General features: G+C 39.3%; 1 protein-coding gene across 2 annotated transcripts; it reads right to left on the reverse strand.

Moving 5' to 3' along the window:
- Nucleotides 1-65: 65 nt before the first annotated feature.
- PLA2G12B (phospholipase A2 group XIIB) lies at nucleotides 66-15,279 on the reverse strand. Of its 2 annotated transcripts, none has more exons than XM_007424880.4 (4): nucleotides 14,951-15,279; nucleotides 9,041-9,129; nucleotides 7,734-7,899; nucleotides 66-3,282 (listed from the first exon to the last, which is right to left on the reverse strand). In XM_007424880.4, exons 1-4 carry the CDS (start codon nucleotides 15,186-15,188, stop codon nucleotides 3,164-3,166), a joined length of 612 nt encoding a protein of 203 aa, XP_007424942.1. In that variant the 5' UTR covers nucleotides 15,189-15,279; the 3' UTR covers nucleotides 66-3,163. The 2 variants fall into 2 exon arrangements, with proteins under 2 accessions (XP_007424942.1, XP_015742994.1); XM_015887508.3 differs by having other exon boundaries at nucleotides 9,053-9,129; nucleotides 14,951-15,273.
- Between the last annotated feature and the right edge of the window lie 1,838 nt (nucleotides 15,280-17,117).

The raw sequence follows: 17,117 nt of genomic DNA on the forward strand, positions 1-17,117 counted from the left end.
CTGTTGGATGTGTGCAGTGACACTGAATGGGAAATTTGATTTTGCAGAGTCAAAACAGGATTCACTCCAATTAGACATGATTTATTCAAAGCACAGCCAAAAATGCACGGACATCCGCAGGAAGGGGTTCAAAAAAAGTCAAGATGGAGCTACAGCTGTACAGTGGAAGCTCTACCCCTTTTTGTATTCATCTAAATAATTCTTCATACATATCAAAATCCTGAGTTTCTGTAAAGCAGTACAGGCATACCTCGGAGATCTTGTGGGTTCGGTTCCAGACCACCACAATAAAGCGAATATCGCAATAAAGCGAGTCACGTGAATTTTTTGGTTTCCCAGTACATATAAAAATTATGTTTATACTAGACTATCGTTTATTAAGTCTGCAATAGCATTGTGTGTAAAAAAAAACCCCAGTGTACATATACCTTAGTTTAAAAAAATCTTAAGATTAGGCAACAATTTCTCCATTGACTGACTCTTCCTTTCACGGAAGATTTCTCTGTAGCATGCAATGCTGTTTGATAAACGCAATATCTGTGAAACGCAATAAAGTGAAGCGCAATAAAACGAGGTATGCCTGTAGTGACATTGGGATAACAGCTGGGACAGGGACTGTGGCAGTAATGTGTCAACATATTAAATTGTCATGCTTGTTTGTTGGATTGTTTTCTGAAGAGTTGAAATCCTCATAGGCTTAATTATGATTTCATGGATCGAGGACCTTTCCCTACTGATCTCAGATAGGCACTGTCCTTGTATGCCCTCCCGATGCTTTGATGCTCCTGGCAGTCTTTTCTTCTGAGTCAATTAATTTCAGAAGTTAATTGGCTGCTGATCTAAAGGAGACACAGCAAAGACAGTTGTGTCCTCCTCCCTAGCTGTGAGATAGGCAATTCCCATTTGGAATTCCTATCTTCCCCAGCCTCCCCATTCCTAAGATTTTCTCTCCCCTCCTGAAATGAAGGTTTTGTGATAATTTGCACTATTGCTCTACTACTTTGGGGCTGTTTTGAGAGATGTTTTCTCTGTGCCACTGCAGAATAATAAGTTTCTTTGGGGGGGGGGGAATCCTAACCCCACGAAAAGCAAATGTTAATATACCCCCATTGGCCAGCTGCAGCAAAGGGAAGGGAATCACTCTTGCAAAGCAGTGGTAGAAAAATGTTAGTGATGATTGGGTAGTCAGCGTTGTGGTTGTGTGGAAGGAGCACTAGTCATTTCGAATGCTTTCTTAGCACTTCAACAGATGGTGAGAGTGTTCTCAGGGATAACTGAGAAAATCTTGCAAATGGGAAGGAAAAGAATGGTGATTTGCAGGTCATACAAGGGTTGAAAACTTTCCTGTTCCCAGATTAATGCACAGATTAATAAAGTTTTCAGCATGCCCAAATTCATACTGTAAAACTTGGCTGTGCAGCTATGGAAACTGATAGGATAAATTTTGAATTATTCAATTTGCTAAAGGGAAAATTGGGACATTTAAATACATTTTTTTCCAGAAAATTTTATAGATTTCACTGTTACGGAGTTTGGAAATCTGTTGCTACCACTGCACAGCTTACTATTATCTCTTTCTTGCCCCCCTTTTTTTTCTTTATGGAATTATCAGGAAATGTCTTCCAATGACTTTATTTATGCTAGCTCTCCATGCTGATTTAAGAAACTATGCATCAGTCTATATTGTCTGTAATCACCCCTGCCCCCACCCCCAAAAATAACTTTGGAAAAAAGTTCTTGATATTTACAGTGCTGAAAATTGCACAAGTTTTAACTTGCTAAATATGTATTTTTTGAAAACTCATATTCTCACATGTGAGAGCTGATTTCATGCAAATTTTCTCTTTCTCCCTCTTGATTCAAAAAACCTTTGCCGCTTGTATACTTTTCATCAGGATGCTATGATACTGCTGTGTACAACGATAACAAGAATTTGGGGATCCAATGAAACATTCCTGATAGACAGCATCTCTCTCACAGAATTGCAAAAACAGAGGAAGGGGAAAGTTTTCTTGCGGGGATTGTGAGAAAGAACCAATCCATCTGATGTAAAAGGTTGGACAACGCAAACCCAGTTGCTGCAGTACAAAAAGCAGCTTCAAATACTTCAATCTCATCAGAAGGCAGTTTAATTCCATTAAGTTATGTTCAGAGAAGAAATGTCAGTTCTCCTTTCTTCAGAGAGCAATGGGCAATCTATCAGAATGCTTCAATTTTAAAGTGGAGGGTATAGAAAAAGAATCGTGAGGGCCCAAGAGTTTTACGTGTCTCAGATATATATAGTTGTGCCACTTGAAGTTGTAGAATACTAGTACTTCTATTCTAGAATTAGAATAGAATGATTCTAGAAGTTTCTTGCAATCTCTGATATTATTTTAAACTATATATGTTATTTAATAAAAGTTTAGAATGCTCTGCATTTCATATTTTTCTTACACATGTACCATTTATACCTTTTTCTTATTATAAGATAATCCATATTTTTTCTCTTTAACTGGAACAATGTTCTAGTGAAAATAAAATGAGTATTATGCAATGACTTCATACTCTGATCTTGGTGTTCTTCTCTCGTTTATCTTCAAGCAGATGCCCACAACCTCATATTCTGTGTCAAACTGAGTACTGTACTTGGTAATCTAGTAAATATTGATGGACTTCTTTTTCCAGGAACGTCAGATTTCCATGGTTTTGTTTCACTTGAAAAGCAAAAGCAACAGTATCTGGTGAAAATCAATATATATGTATATTGGCTGCAAATTAGTGCACTATTATCAGTGTCATCCTGCAGCCTCTAGATCTTCTTTTATGTCTGGACTGCTCACACACATCTCAGATGCTCTTCTTGCATTAAGCGTCATCTCTAAGTCAAGCAGATGCTCTGGGAAGTGGACAGAAGTCATCGGATAGAACAGATGAGGGTGTCAGACCTCGGAACAGATTAGGGTGTCAGACCAAGCAATTCCATTGCTTTTTGGAATTGCTTTCTCAATCATGTTCACTTGACAAACTGCAATTAATGCATTTGTGGTCACAAGAAGCTTATTCCCAAGCCCCACAGCTAAGAAACTTGCACCTGTTCCAGAAGATAGAAGACCAAGCCTCTTGTAAACAAAGGATGCCTGAAGCTACCATTGTCACACTATCAAACAGCCTGATGCTCATTTCACAATTCATCTCGTTCTTCTTCATTACAGATGCAGGCACTTCTTTGGCTGTTCATGAAGGGGCGGCAGCCCAGGGTCCTGACCGTTTGGAAGATCGTATCCGCTACTGATTCACATGCTGTAGCAAAAGGGAAAGAGGTCAAAACCAATCATATCTTCCTTCTATAAGCTGACTGGGGCTTCATTTCCTTAAACAATAGGGAAGTGATCAAGGATCTGGGTCAACCTCCAGAACCTGTGCCTAGGAGGAGCTAAGTTTCCATGCCCCACAGCAAACAGGGCCCTGCCATTCCCTTGGGCCTCTTTTTCCCAAGACAAAAGAGTCTTCTACTCATTTTACAAAAGCTTCCAAAAATACATCCAACATTCAATTATGAAAAGGTGCATTACTCACTTTAAGAACATTTGCTATAATAGTGTTATAGCTATACCATTGAGAGAAACATAGGATAAGAATATATTTTTTTTAAAAAAAGCATTTTGTCCCTTTATTTTAGCATACAAGGCCATTTTCATTTTTATCATATTAATCATTTAGTATCAATGAATCATAAGCTGCCCAGAACTACATTCTCAGGAGTCATATATATGCAAGGTTTTTATCACCATGAAAGGGCATTCCTTCTGGAGCCCCAAAGTGCCTATATTTCTAAAGGTATTGCCATCATACTGGTTCATCATAAGGGGTGGATGAGCTGGACTTCATCCTGTGGTCCAGGCTTAGCAGCACCGGTACATATTTATCACTCAGCCAAAGTCCATCTTATGGCAGTTCTTTGGCCCCTCCTCAGACACGTTGGATACAGTCCAGTCTCTCTATTCTTTGGCACCTTTGAGGTAACTTGGACTACAGATTCTTTCCCATCATCAGGAGAAGGCATTAAGCTGGGAAAGGCTATTATATTCCTTGTTTCCTTTAATACTGAGGATCAATTTGGCATGATGACATGTTAAATATGTAGGAAAGGTTGCCATTTTGAAAATAAAAATAAAAGCAACTGTTTTCTGTGCATGGGAGAGAGAACAAGCTGAACTGGAACCATAGCAATGACAACGGTGGTTTTAATTTTTTCCCCCCATGCCATTTTCCTGTTTTAAAATTCCTCCTCTCCCAGTTGTCACATGGTCATCCTGTGGCTAAATTTTAGTCCTGTTGATAAGTTTAGGATCAGTTTATCCTGAATGTGGGTCTCCTTTATGCGGTTAAGACAGAACTTTTAATAGGCTTGCCTAAACTGGACTTCACAGAAGCACTTTGGAGAACATTTCTGGTTGTCTCCATTTTGCCAGCTTGAAAAGCTGTGAACAAGAGGTGCTCGATCCCATTCAGAAAGAAGGGAAGGAGGGCAAGGAGAAAGGATAGCAAGAGTATCTATGTGGAGGTCAAAAGTCAGTATAAGGGCTGCAGCTGGGTGACCAGGCATGCATGTAAAAAAGTGGCAGAACTTCAATCATGCAGTCACAACCACCATCTTGACTTTTTTTACCCTCTCCCATGCAGCCCCTGGAGGGAAAGAAAAATAGTCTGGCATTTTAGATGCAGAAGCAGAGGGAAAAGGGAGAAACTGAGTCAAGCCTGGCCCTATGGAAGAGGATTTGCAAAAAGGGCTAACTAGCACTTCCCTTACAGGCTCTGAAGTAAGGAGCTGGAGGAGAATGGCAATTGGAAATTGGAGGCCCAGCATCTCTAAACATTTCCAACATGGTGGGAACACAGAGGGACTTTCAAACTCAGGAAGAACCCTTGTGTAGAAGTGCCCTAAGTCTTGGTGAAAGCAGGTTGTATTTCCCCTACTGTGATCTGTTCCTCCTTGCTTCTGAAACAATGTATGAAAAATAGCTTCTTCTTTTCAGACACTGTTTCTTACTTCTTTGTGTTCTAGCCAATATTTATAAGTATATTCACCTTTATTAACTAGTAGAAGTAATCTGGAAAAGAATTTTGGCACTGTGATTTTAAAATATATAGCTTTATAAATATGCATGAGACATTTGCTATAAGAAAGAGAGAACATTTCCTTCCAGATAAATACTTAAAGGAAGATTAAAAAGAGAGGAGAGAGAGATTCAAGGGAAGGAAAATAAATACAGAAATCAAGGACTGCGTATTTAGAAGGGCGACTGGATCTGTGAGACAACAGAAGATAATATAAGTGCAAAAAAAAAAAAAAGCTTCATAGTTAAAATATGGGTTTCATTATTTCTTTCAGATAAATTAATTCAGAAGGCAGAATATTGTAAAGATTTGGAATCTGGAGCCAAATATTTTCAGGGTTAGCTTTAATACATTTGGATATCATAATTTTTAAAGAAAGTGTGTATGAATTCAGAAAAACAAGTTAGATTTGCTGTTCTAGCTGGTATGATTCAGCATTTCTGGAACTTTTACTCAGGCTAGCTGGATGGTAAATTTAGCTAATGTGGGATAGAGTTTATTAGCTACCCAATCAATTTTTTTCAAGAGGATGTGCATTTATGATCTGTGGTTTTGTTATTGTTTTTGAATAATTAATTATATTAATTATTCCATTTTCATTAATAAAAATACATACAGAGTTGAATTCTTCCATATTTTTCTTTAAACTGAGGCTGATTTAATGATATTTATCTCTAAATGGAAGCAGATTTAATGATCCTGCTGATATTTCCATTTAAATCACTATAATTAATAATTCAATAATTGTTGAATAATAGCAAATGATATAAAACAGCTAGCAAACATTTTCAGAACAAGTTGGCGGCCCCAATATGGTATTTGGGCAAAATGGATGCAAATTATATTATTAAATTCATACTTCATCACAATGCTTTTAAAAGGCTACATTCCATCATCCTTCCTTCATCTTTCCCTTAGAAGGATAGGCTAATCAAACTGTTTGTCATGTAATTGCCTGTTTTTGTCTGAGAAGAAAGGATTGAGGATATGATGGGAAGTTCTTTAGAAAGGATAAGGTCAAAGTTCCTCTGCGTACATTGAAGGAAGATGTATCTTTCTTTTGATCACAGCCATAATTAAATGTGGTCCCTCTCTTACATGTTACTCTCCAGTGTTACCCTGCTGGAAAGGTCAGCAGGGTAGATGAGTAAAATAGCTTCTCATGTTCCTAAGCGCAGGAACAAATTTTGCTAGAAATTAACTATGAAAATGGGGGTAATGGGAAGCTTACTAAGAGAGCACATGTTCTCTATACAGAAGATCATATGTTCAGTCCCTGGGGTCTGCAGAAAGTGCTAAGAAAAATACTTGTCTGAACATCTAGGACAGTGTTCCTCAACCTTGGCAACTTGAAGATGTGTGGACTTCACCTCCCCAAATTCCCCAGCCAGCCATGGAGTTGAAGTCCACACATTTTCAAGTTGCCAAGGTTGAGAAACACTGATCTAGAAGATAATGCCAGTGAATGTAGCTAATACTAATCAAGGGCAATCAGCAGTCTGATTTTGTGTATTAAGGTAAATTCCTAGAGTAATCTCAGGGAGAACTGGGGCTACGTAAACAGATCTAGAAAACAATGTCCTAAACCCAATCTTCATGGAAATCAAATCAGTCCTCTCCTCCATTTATAGATATGTAAATAATTACTGCTGAAATGATGAACGGCACTGAGGAATAGAGGAGACATTTGAGTAAGATGCAATGAAATAGTAAAACCACACATTTGATCACCCTAATGAGTCAGGAAGCCAATGAGCTAGTGAACTACTTTCTTAGGGAATGTCCTGTACATCAGTAGCTCAGAAGTATGAACCTCCTAATTTATCTTAATTGTTACATTCGAAAAACAAATTAGCAACCCCTCTGCCATCTAACTGCTTCTGATTGAACCAAAGAGAACTTAATGGTGTATGGGAATGAAATGCTGCTTTCTGCCTGAATAATCTTTTTCAACATGTCTTGTTGTGTATTTCACACCCTTTTTAACTTGCAAGTATTTTAATGGACCCCTTTATCTTACAATGCAATAGCTTTTATTCCTTTTGTTGGTTGGTTGGTTGGTTTGGTTTTAGAGGAAGAATTGTTTTCACTTCTCCAGATGGAAATATGTCCTCCAGACATTCTTGGGCTTCAACTCCACAGTGGGAGTTGAGGGCCAAAATGGGAAGAATCCCAGCTTCCCCATGGATCCTTTCAGGGGTGCAAGCACTGCAGTAAAAAATAGTTTAACCAACTCTGTAACACCCAGCTGAAAATGTAGGGACCACACAGAACCCACACAACCAGAGATACTCTGCAAGGTTTTTTGTGTACAGCTTACATCCGTTCCTAACTAATTCTATCTTACAGATCTCATGGGAAAATTGGCCCTTTTTTGGTCTGGAGCATGCAACTTGGTACACTTTTTAATGCATTTCAGGATTAGTACAAATCTGGTCTAGCACTACCAGTCAATCCATGTGATAGGTTTAAAAAATATTCAGATAATCTCAATATCTGATTTTTGAGCTGATTCACAAGTGCCTGAGTCCAAGTCTCTATATCTGTCCCTTCCCTACCTGCAGCTTAGAAAATGGTCTGGCACTGCAGCTACGTGTTGATGTGCTTAATGTCTGTCCCAACAAGAAACTCACCTTCGACCTTGGAGACAAAACCAAGGCTACGTTTAAGGTCAGAGCAGATGGACTGCATGCACCAACGAAACTTGGCATCGCAGCGATATTTATTAGCCCCACAGGTATCATAACATATATCCAGCTGGTTGCAGCACTTAGTCATGGCTGGGATGCCCATATCAAGCTGGAAAAGAATGTAAAAAGAAAAGGCTAGGGGATGGAATGATTCCCTCTTCACATATTTCTCCTGTAAAAGCTCTTCATGCCATTTCATAATGAATATTTTAACATATGAAAGTGCTATCTATTTGACTGCCCTGCCCAGCAGGAGGACTGCAGTGAAATGTGAGATTAAGCAAACTGATCATCTATTTATTTTGGTCCTTAGGAACCAGGAGAGTATCTCCTGAGTTACATCTGCCTATGGCTTTTAACTGCATAAAGAGTGTCAAGATATTGTTCATCATCCAAGAATGCATTCAGCTAACCTGGATATATCAAGAAAGTAGCAACTATCCCAGATTTCTTGGAGATTTACCAGGAAATTTCATGGTTGTAGAGCAATATTTTCCTTCTGTTGCATCATGTTGAAGATACCAGTGATCAGTGATCAGTGAGCCTGAAGCTGGTGCAGTGTAATATCCCATCCAGTATCAGACAAGGATGAAGTTGCACAAAGGAAACATGGAATATGGAGAATGCAGGTACCATTCAGCCAAATACAGATCACTCTTGCAAAAAAGGATTGTGGAATGTGGGGATTCCACTGCTAGAAAATTTTACATCTGCCAGGAAATATCAGATGCTGGGTAAATTCTTAGGTCATGGCAACAGCTGACGTGAGACTAGATACACACTAATGGAGTCTAACTTGAACCACACTTGAGTGTTTTAGCAATCCTCTTGTTGCTAATATGCATATTACTCTGGGCCTTTAACTTTCATTATTAAGATGATAGGGGTTTTCTAGCTAGCATCCATTTCCAGATCTTCCATTTCTAGAAGATATATTTTAACACGGCAGCTGTCCCTAACAGTTGGGGACTAAATATTCTGTTGCCCAACCAATCAAAGAATAAAATATATGGGCAGTGGTCAGACAAAAACACAATAATTTTGTTTGCCATAAGCAGCTGGCCATCCCCCTTGGCATGCACAGGGAAACAGCTTGCATGACATGGCATGAATGACTGTCTGGACCAACTTTGAATAAAAATAGTTGAGCAATTGCAACTATTTCCAGCAAAGTCAAATGCTTCTTTCTTCCTGGAAGTTTTGATCAGTTCATGATTTCATCTGGGAAATGGGTTATTAGCAGTACATACACTTTCCGGTACCTTGAGACCCAGGAAATAGGAGCTACAGCCATTGGGTTCTGGAGATTTATAACTTGGTCTAGGCAGTGGAGCTTTCCCTAGAAACAAAAAAGCAAAGAAAAGTGGTTTGTGGCAGCTTTGAAAAGAATTATGTAGCATAAAGTCCTGTACATGTACCTGGTGCCCTTCCAGATGTTGAATTCCAATTTTCATCAGGCCTAATCAGCATGGCCAGTGGTAATGGATGGTAAAGTAATCTCAGCTTTAAAGTTCAAAAACTAGACATTGCATGTCCCTCTTTTACAGTGTTGTTGGAAAATAGGAAAGGCATGGTTAGGCTTTGCCAAAGACAAAGCCATAAAGTTAACTAGGGATCCTTGAAACAAAATCCAACATGCATATAGAAGATCAGAACTTTCTTTACGTTAACTCTTCTGACTAGAGCTGCAATTCAATTTTGGGCATTCAAGTTCTGAATTTCTCATAGTACATCTGAAATGTAAAAATAGGCTTTGAAAGGGATTCCTTTTATCTCAGAGTTTTAGCCCTTTAGTTTTAGCCCACTGCAATTTTCGCAGATGTAAAACACAGAATTTCTGGATGTCAAAGTTCATGATCAAATACTGTATATGCCACTTCATGTTACCTTTAAAGTATTGTCAGATTTAACAAATAATGCTTTATACCAGCAGTCAAACACTGTAGTTCTTCCACTTCATGTTTAATGTTGCAGATAATGCCCAAATTAGAAACTCAATGAGTTTTTAAAAAGACAAAATACCTTGCTTTTCTTTATATATAACAAGGAAATACAACTCATTTACAGAAGGAAAACATAACATTTTGTAGACACAGCATTAAAGAAGCACGTTTTAAAAGCAGGGCATATACAGGAGGATTCAAAAGAGTCAAAATGGCAGTCACAACTGTATAATTGAAGCCCCATGCCCTTCTTAGGTACATCGCACGTGCAACAAATTTAAAAATGAGTGGGGGGTCAGATATGTGGTTGTGGCCACCCTTGTGACTTCTTTGAGCCCTGCTGCAGACCCCCTGTTTGAGGGAGTGGACGACCATCAAATAAAGAGGAAGACATCAGCTGCAAGCAAAAATTAACACACTCATTACTTATTAACGCAAGAGAGTATAACAACTCTATTTGGGCTGGCAAAACAAGCTATTTTGAATCTTAGTACTGAAAAAGAGTTGAAAAAGTAACCCAAGCGCAGGTTGAATCTGTTCTGGAAAGCAGTGAGCAGACAAGTAGCTGATCAAAGAGATGATAATGTCTTTTTTAAAAAATCTCCCCATCCTAGCCCCTTTGTAGATGATTCTCCTGATACAGTTCCATCTGCTTGTAGATAGTGAAAGATGAGACATTTCACATGTTGTCAATATCATTTCAACCCACTCACACAGCAAAAGAGTTCATCTTTGGACAGAGATGACTAGTATAACTGGTTATCTGTCAAACATTTGCTTAGTGCAAAACAACCTGAAATCTGCTTTGCTTTAAATATCAGACCACTGGTCTGTCTAGTTCCAGTACTGTCTGAAGGCTGTTAATGACAAGTCCTTTTTATCAATTTTAGGGCCAGATATGCTGACTTAGCTTATTTAGAGCTCATCTAATCATGGGTGGTACATTCCGTCTTGATTATTCTTCAGTAATTTGCATATTTTAAGAATTATTTTTATCCTTTAATTTCTTCAAAACATCCTTTGGAAAGAGTAACCAGTACAAAATATGGCAGCCAGAATACTTTGCAGAAGCTCGTAGCTCAGAATATATTACAGCTATTCCAACCCTTTTGTACCTGCTTTTTATTTCAGAAGATAGTTTGTAAGCAAAGTACAGTCTCAGACATTGAATTGTGCCTCCCCCCTCCACCAGTTTTGCATGACAGGTAGGTGACTACTTAGTAGCTGTTCAGATGAAAAGCGTGGAAACAGACAACGGGTTTGTCAAGTGGCTATGCATAGCGTGTACATGACTATATGTTACAGCTTAGCAAATGGACATCTGTGTCTATTCTCTATTGGCATCACTCAGAAAAAGGGGTGGGGTGGAGGTTCAAAATACGGCATTACCTATTAGCAACTTAATAGTCTACAGAACTCCATGCAGTCTAGAGGCAGGGAGAAAGTTGTCTGAACTTTCACTGGTTGCCAAGGGAGATTGGCATTCCAAGGACTTAACAGGAGCAGGATGACCTCATCTTTTGTCATGGCCTAATAGGTTGGTTCCCTCAATTTTCCAAGCATCTGCTCCTACACTTTTGATAGGGGCTCTTTATTTTAGGAGGCAAGAGCCATTCTTTACACTGAATCCCCATTTAACCCAGATTTATGGCTGAATGTACAGTTTATTTGATTTTTGTAAATTCTGATGTCATTTTCAGTTTATAAATTGCACCCCAGTAGGTGCCTTTAGCAATGTACAATGTAATCATCAATTAAAACTTATCATGGCAATCTTTTAAAAAATGAACAGAACAATGCAATGTAAAATTAGAGCACACAGATCATACAGTAATAATGGTAGAAGTATTTGAGGGACTGCCTCTCCCTGATTGGTCTCCTTACCTCATCAGATCTGCCAGGAGAGGCATGCTATGGGTCCTGCCTGTGAAAAAGTGCCATCTGGCAAGACAGAGCTTTTCCTGCTGTGTCACTTGTTCTTTGGAGCATTATCTTCCCAGAAATTAGATTAGTCCCAACCCTGGTACAGCTTTGAAGACCTGGTTATGCCCTGGAGTATACAGATTGGAATATGTGACAGAGCCCATGGGATGCTCATGTTTGTGATGGCTTTTGCCTTGGCTGCCAATTTGTATTTAGTGTGATATTATTATTATTATTATTATTATTATTATTATTATTATTATTTTATATTTTTAACTGCTGCTTGCCACCCAGCGTCATGAGGTTGAGATGGGTGGCTAGATACATTGAAGTCAATGATAAATAAATGAAGTGATGTGGTCTGGCATCAAGAGGCACTTCATGACACAGAGGTAATACAATTCAATAAGGAGTTTTGCAGAAACAACCCACAGCACCTCAACTGGTTGCAACAGATAAGGAGATTTTGTGCCCTCAAGGGGCTTTTGCAAAGGGCTTTTGTTGCGAAGTGCAGCCCTGTGGACTGGCTGTTCTCATCTGTTTATAAGCAGGGAGCCACTTCTTTTCACTGGGGCTCTCTGATGGGGTGCTTTGGTTAAAACTTCACTGAAACAAAGAATCCCTGTGGAAGATCTGCAAAACCTTAATTACTGTTCACTGAAAGTGGAGCAAGAAAGGAACTATGTTCATTTCCCTAGGAAGAGAGTTCTACAATCAATGGATTGTTATTGAAAATATTTTGTCTCATATACTCATCAGATTATATTGTCTAGGGGTAGATCTGCACCAAAGTTTGTATCCCAGGACTGAGAGATCTTGCTTACTCAGAAAGTACACAATGCACAGCCCAATCAGTCCTCCTGGAGATACTTTCCTGGAATATTCTACTCCTAGCTTTCTGTACTTTATGATTTCTTTTGTGTGATCACAACTCAACTGATCACATACTCTGCCAGTTAAAATGTGTCTCCATCTTCTACTACTGTAACTTTACTTGGTGAGAATGATTTCAAGACCTAGTCTCCTCTGAGGGCCATAGAGAAGCAAGACCCTGCTGATACTGATTGGAGGAGAAGAAATAAATCTCTTCACCCAGAACAATAAGAGTAAACTATGTGAAAAGTTGTTGGAAAGCTAATTGCAATGTTCCTGCTGAGAATAAAGGGTTGGAGGACAAGTCCTTATTATATGTTTGTTTTAAGGTACTCAGAGGTACAGGAACACAGATATAAACCTATGCACAAACACACGATTAAAGTTTAAACGTAACCTTTTTAATGTTAAGACTTTATTTCTGTAATGCCAGATCTGCACATTTGAAGTGATTTAATAGACTTTACAAACAAACACTACAGCAGAACTACAGGCTGTAAAAGACGAACAAGGCTTTATATTACCGTATGCCTTGTGCTCATGTTTTAAACATAGTGGATAATGTGCTAGATGGTTCAATATATTTGTCTGCTGATCAGCAGTTGCATTTCAAAAAAATAGCACCTCAAAAGGGACTCCAACGTAGATCCTGTTAAAGAGATGGACTTAGAACAAGGCTGCTGATAATTGTAATAGGTTATGGGTAATTTAATATGAAAGGAAGTGATCCTTCAGCTGCCCCAGAGCTAACTCTAAGGATTTTGTAGATTAAAAAGAATCAGAACAAATATTTATCAGCCACACAAGCGGGAAAAAGGAAGAAAGTAAGAAGTTGATAAACAGTGGTTGGGAAATTAATTAGTACCAATTTCAGAGGCTAATGGAGCATGGAAAATATCATTTAACAATATACATAATCAAGCCAACCAGAAGAATGAAGAGAAAACAGGAATGTAATATTTTGCATCCATCAAGATTATCCATGTTTCTTTCTGTCACTGTTTCATAGCCACAAGGGGCTATGTGGGCATCACAAGGATCTCTGTGTGTATTAATTCATTTCCCTGATCCAAAAATTCATCTTTAGCCAGTAGCTTTTGCCAAGGGGGCAGAGTGGAATGTGTCTCCATATTCGAAAAGAAGAAATCAGTGTTGACAGCATCACACAAAAGAATGACACAAAAGAATTTGCCATTCCAGAAAATACCTGAACCCTGAATCTATATGACTAGTCGGGGGCAAGTGATTTTCCCCAACCCATGGTAGACACCTTTCTAGTTTTGTTTTTTGTTTTTGTTTTTGGTGGGGGGGGGGACTTACTATGATTTCATACTGAGAAACCATTCAAGGAATGCACAAATGAACAAGGCTGATGGATAGGACCATAACAAGTATGTGTGCATGCCCCCCCCCACATTTATATACTATATCCATTCTCTCACTCACTCACACATCCTGCTAAGAAGGCCTCACTCCCTTGCCATCCCGATCATTATCACTGTTGTTCCATTGCTCTTTGCGTTTAGAAAACAATGATGTGTTACCCGTCTCCTAGATGAAGGGTGGTCATTGGCTGAGAAGTAAAAGAAGGCAGGGATTATGGGTCTATGCAAGAAGAAAGGACAGCTACATGTGGCTATAGATATCCATACTGTTCTAAGCCAACATTTGAAAACCAGATTCCATAAGTGTGTAATCTAATCACCCTTCCTCAACCTTGTACCCTTCGGCTGTGTAAAACAACACCCCATTTCCCCAATCTTGTTGGCTGAGGATGAGAGATGTGCAGTGGTCCTACAAAACTAGAAGGCACTCAGATGCTCACCTAATACACAAATAAGTGGGCATTTTGACAAGTCTGGCCTCTTGAAATGTTTGGAAAGTAGAACAATTCAATTTGTAAGGCGAAGTAAACAATCATTTGGAGTTAGTCCTGCCAATATTCCATGTTTTAGCTACAGAAACATACTGTAAAGAGTACTGTCCCCTGTGCTTAGGTTAAGACAACTTGTTAGAAAAATGATACATGCTCCAGTCTTTGTGACTAAAGAGTAATGCTGACTGTTTGTTATTAGTAGATTTGCTAGAACAAATGGAACAACAAATAAGATAATTAAAGGACTATCAAGATATATTCATTCTTATAGATGAAATGAAAATATGTAATGATGTTATTAATAATAGAGGCAGTGTGGAGTACAAATACACTAATTTGCATCACAAAAGTTCAACAGTTCAGTGAACTAAAGTAAAACATGACAGTAAGAATATAATATTCTGGTCAATCTTCATCATTAAGCATCCATTCATACCAAACAAGGAAACATTGCCTAGTGTATGGAAACAACAAGCGTCAACACAGAATAATAATGTTGGGCTATCAGGGACTAGATATGAAAGCAGCAGCCAAGAAGAGCTTACCATATCTGCACCTGTATTGACAGACTCCATTCTTCCCTCCTAACAGCTCGGAGACAAAGTCAAAATAGCTATTAACAGCTTCAATGCCATCCCGGATGGTCCCAATCCCCCAGTCAGAATAGGAGCTTTCCTCTGGCAGTGGAGGTGGGGGAATGGCAGTATCCTGCATAGTTTCTTCGGTGCATTTCCCTCCACTCAGAGACAAGCACAGAATCAGTGCCCCGATGAAGAGCTTCATTCTGAAGTTGTACAAAACAAAATTGGGCCCCAGGAAACTCAAGGAACACAAGCGGTGCAAGTGGGGTGGTGGTAACAAGACTGGAGCTATTTTGAATGTGCTTTTGTGGTGGACTTTAAACACTGCTGTGTTAACAGGATGAGGTCACCATAATCAGGGAGCACAAAGTTCATATGAACAGCGTGTGTTGCCCAATACTTAAGGTCTTTGATATGCTCTACCCAGGTGGACACTGGGGTGGCAGAATTCCAAGGCAAATCATAAACTCCCGTGGGCAAACTCATCCTCTCCCCAAACCTTTGAGTCCCCCATCTACCCCTCCATTATGGTTCCATTTATTTCTTTATGACTTTTGCTAAAATGCCTGAAGCAGGAAAAGGCAGTTTATGTTGGAAGCATAAAAGAAATGAGCCTCTGATCTTCCTTTTCGAAAGACAGATATTTGCCCTGTATCTCAGGTTGTCCTCAATCTCAGAGCCCAAATGCTGCTCCAAAAGCACATGCAGGGTTAATGGCACTTAAACTATATTAAAGAAAAAGCCAGGCTTCCCCAAGTTGTGCATCACAAAACAATAATCTGAAGTTGAAAATCTGGCAGGACAACTCTGCACCACCTAATGCAGAGTTTCTCAACCTTGGCGACTTTAACATGTGTGGGCCAATTCCCAGAATTCCCCAGCCAGCCATGCCATGCCATTTCCCATCCTGGCTGGGGGAATTCTGGGAGTTGAAGTTCACACATCTTAAAATTGCCAAAATTGAGAAACACTGACCTAATGGAACATTGGAATGGAGGAGGCCACATGAACCTCCTGAGATAAAGAGTTCCACAGAACAGAGGCCACAACTAAAGAGGTCTTTCTTCTTGTCCATTTCTCCCTAATCCCCTGTTAAGGGGTAACTTGGACTAGGCCCTCTTGGATCCTTACTTTATTGGACACACAGATTCAATCTTGGTAAAGCAGAACCTGTGCACCATCCAGATTTCAATTCCCATCTTCCTCTTTAACTCCCCAGCCCTTGGAACAAGTCAGTCTACCTCACTACACAGCAGTGAGATGGCCACTTACCCCATCAAACAACAAAAGGGTTATCCCTGCCCCCAAAGAAGGTATACTGATTTGAATAAAAATTACATATATTGCTGCCTAAGTAGAAATGCAAATTTATAAATAATTACCCTAATTTCAGTAGAATTACAAGGAAACATTAGGACCAAGTTCCTGGTATATCTGTTCAGTTTATTGTTCAGAAGATAACTCCTGGTGGGCAACTTCAAGGATCCCATTCTATCAGGGATGGGGAACCTGTGGCACTCCCGAAACTGCTGAAAGGCTACCTTCAGATGTTCCAGCCATCAGGGCCAATGGTAAGGGATGCTGGAGTTGTTCCTCAAAAACATCTGGGAGGGTTATAGATTCTCCATCTTTCTTTCAGATCTTTCAAATGTATTTAGCCTGGATAGTCTTTCAAACAGAGGATTGCTTTCCGTAAATTTGGATGTATGGCTCACCCTACCCCATGGGCAGCCACAAGCTGGGTTTGCTCAAGAGCCCTCTCTTATCTTTGTTTGCTTCATTTACTCTTATGGCAGAAGTGGTGGCAATCAAGGAAAACTTAAAGATAAAAACAATGTCCCTCTCACACACCCATTGAAAGTGGGAAAAAGGGAGGAGATGAAATTGTCTCCTTGAGCAGCAAAGCAATTGAGCCATTTGTTTCAATGCAGAAGTGCCAGCCAGGTTTTGTCTAGAGGCTGTCCATTTTAATTTGATGAGTGTTACCACAAGTCTGGGGGCACTTAAATGTTCATCATACAAACCTCTACATTTCAGCTAATCAATAATCCCTTATTAAGATCGCTGAGATTTTCTCACAAGTAAGGATATACTGTATAAGGTTGCAATGTGACAGATTTATTCCAGCTTA

This window comes from Python bivittatus, unplaced genomic scaffold, assembly GCF_059951505.1.
Source record: "Python bivittatus isolate LINGU-HERP-01145 unplaced genomic scaffold, Pbiv_v1 ctg000400_np1212, whole genome shotgun sequence".
Classification (NCBI taxonomy): domain Eukaryota; kingdom Metazoa; phylum Chordata; class Lepidosauria; order Squamata; family Pythonidae; genus Python; species Python bivittatus.

What these genes read in the sequence shown, in the direction of transcription:
- PLA2G12B (XM_007424880.4), bottom strand. Translation starts at nt 15,188, where the DNA reads ATGAAGCTCTTCATCGGGGCACTGATTCTGTGCTTGTCTCTGAGTGGA. An exon ending in GTCTCAAGGTACCGGAAAGT is followed by an intron (nt 7,900 to 9,040) that starts GTATGTACTGCT and finishes ATTCTTTTCCAG; the next exon opens with CTTGATATGGGCATCCCAGC. An exon ending in TTTTGTCTCCAAGGTCGAAG is followed by an intron (nt 3,283 to 7,733) that starts GTGAGTTTCTTG and finishes CTTTTGCTACAG; the next exon opens with CATGTGAATCAGTAGCGGAT.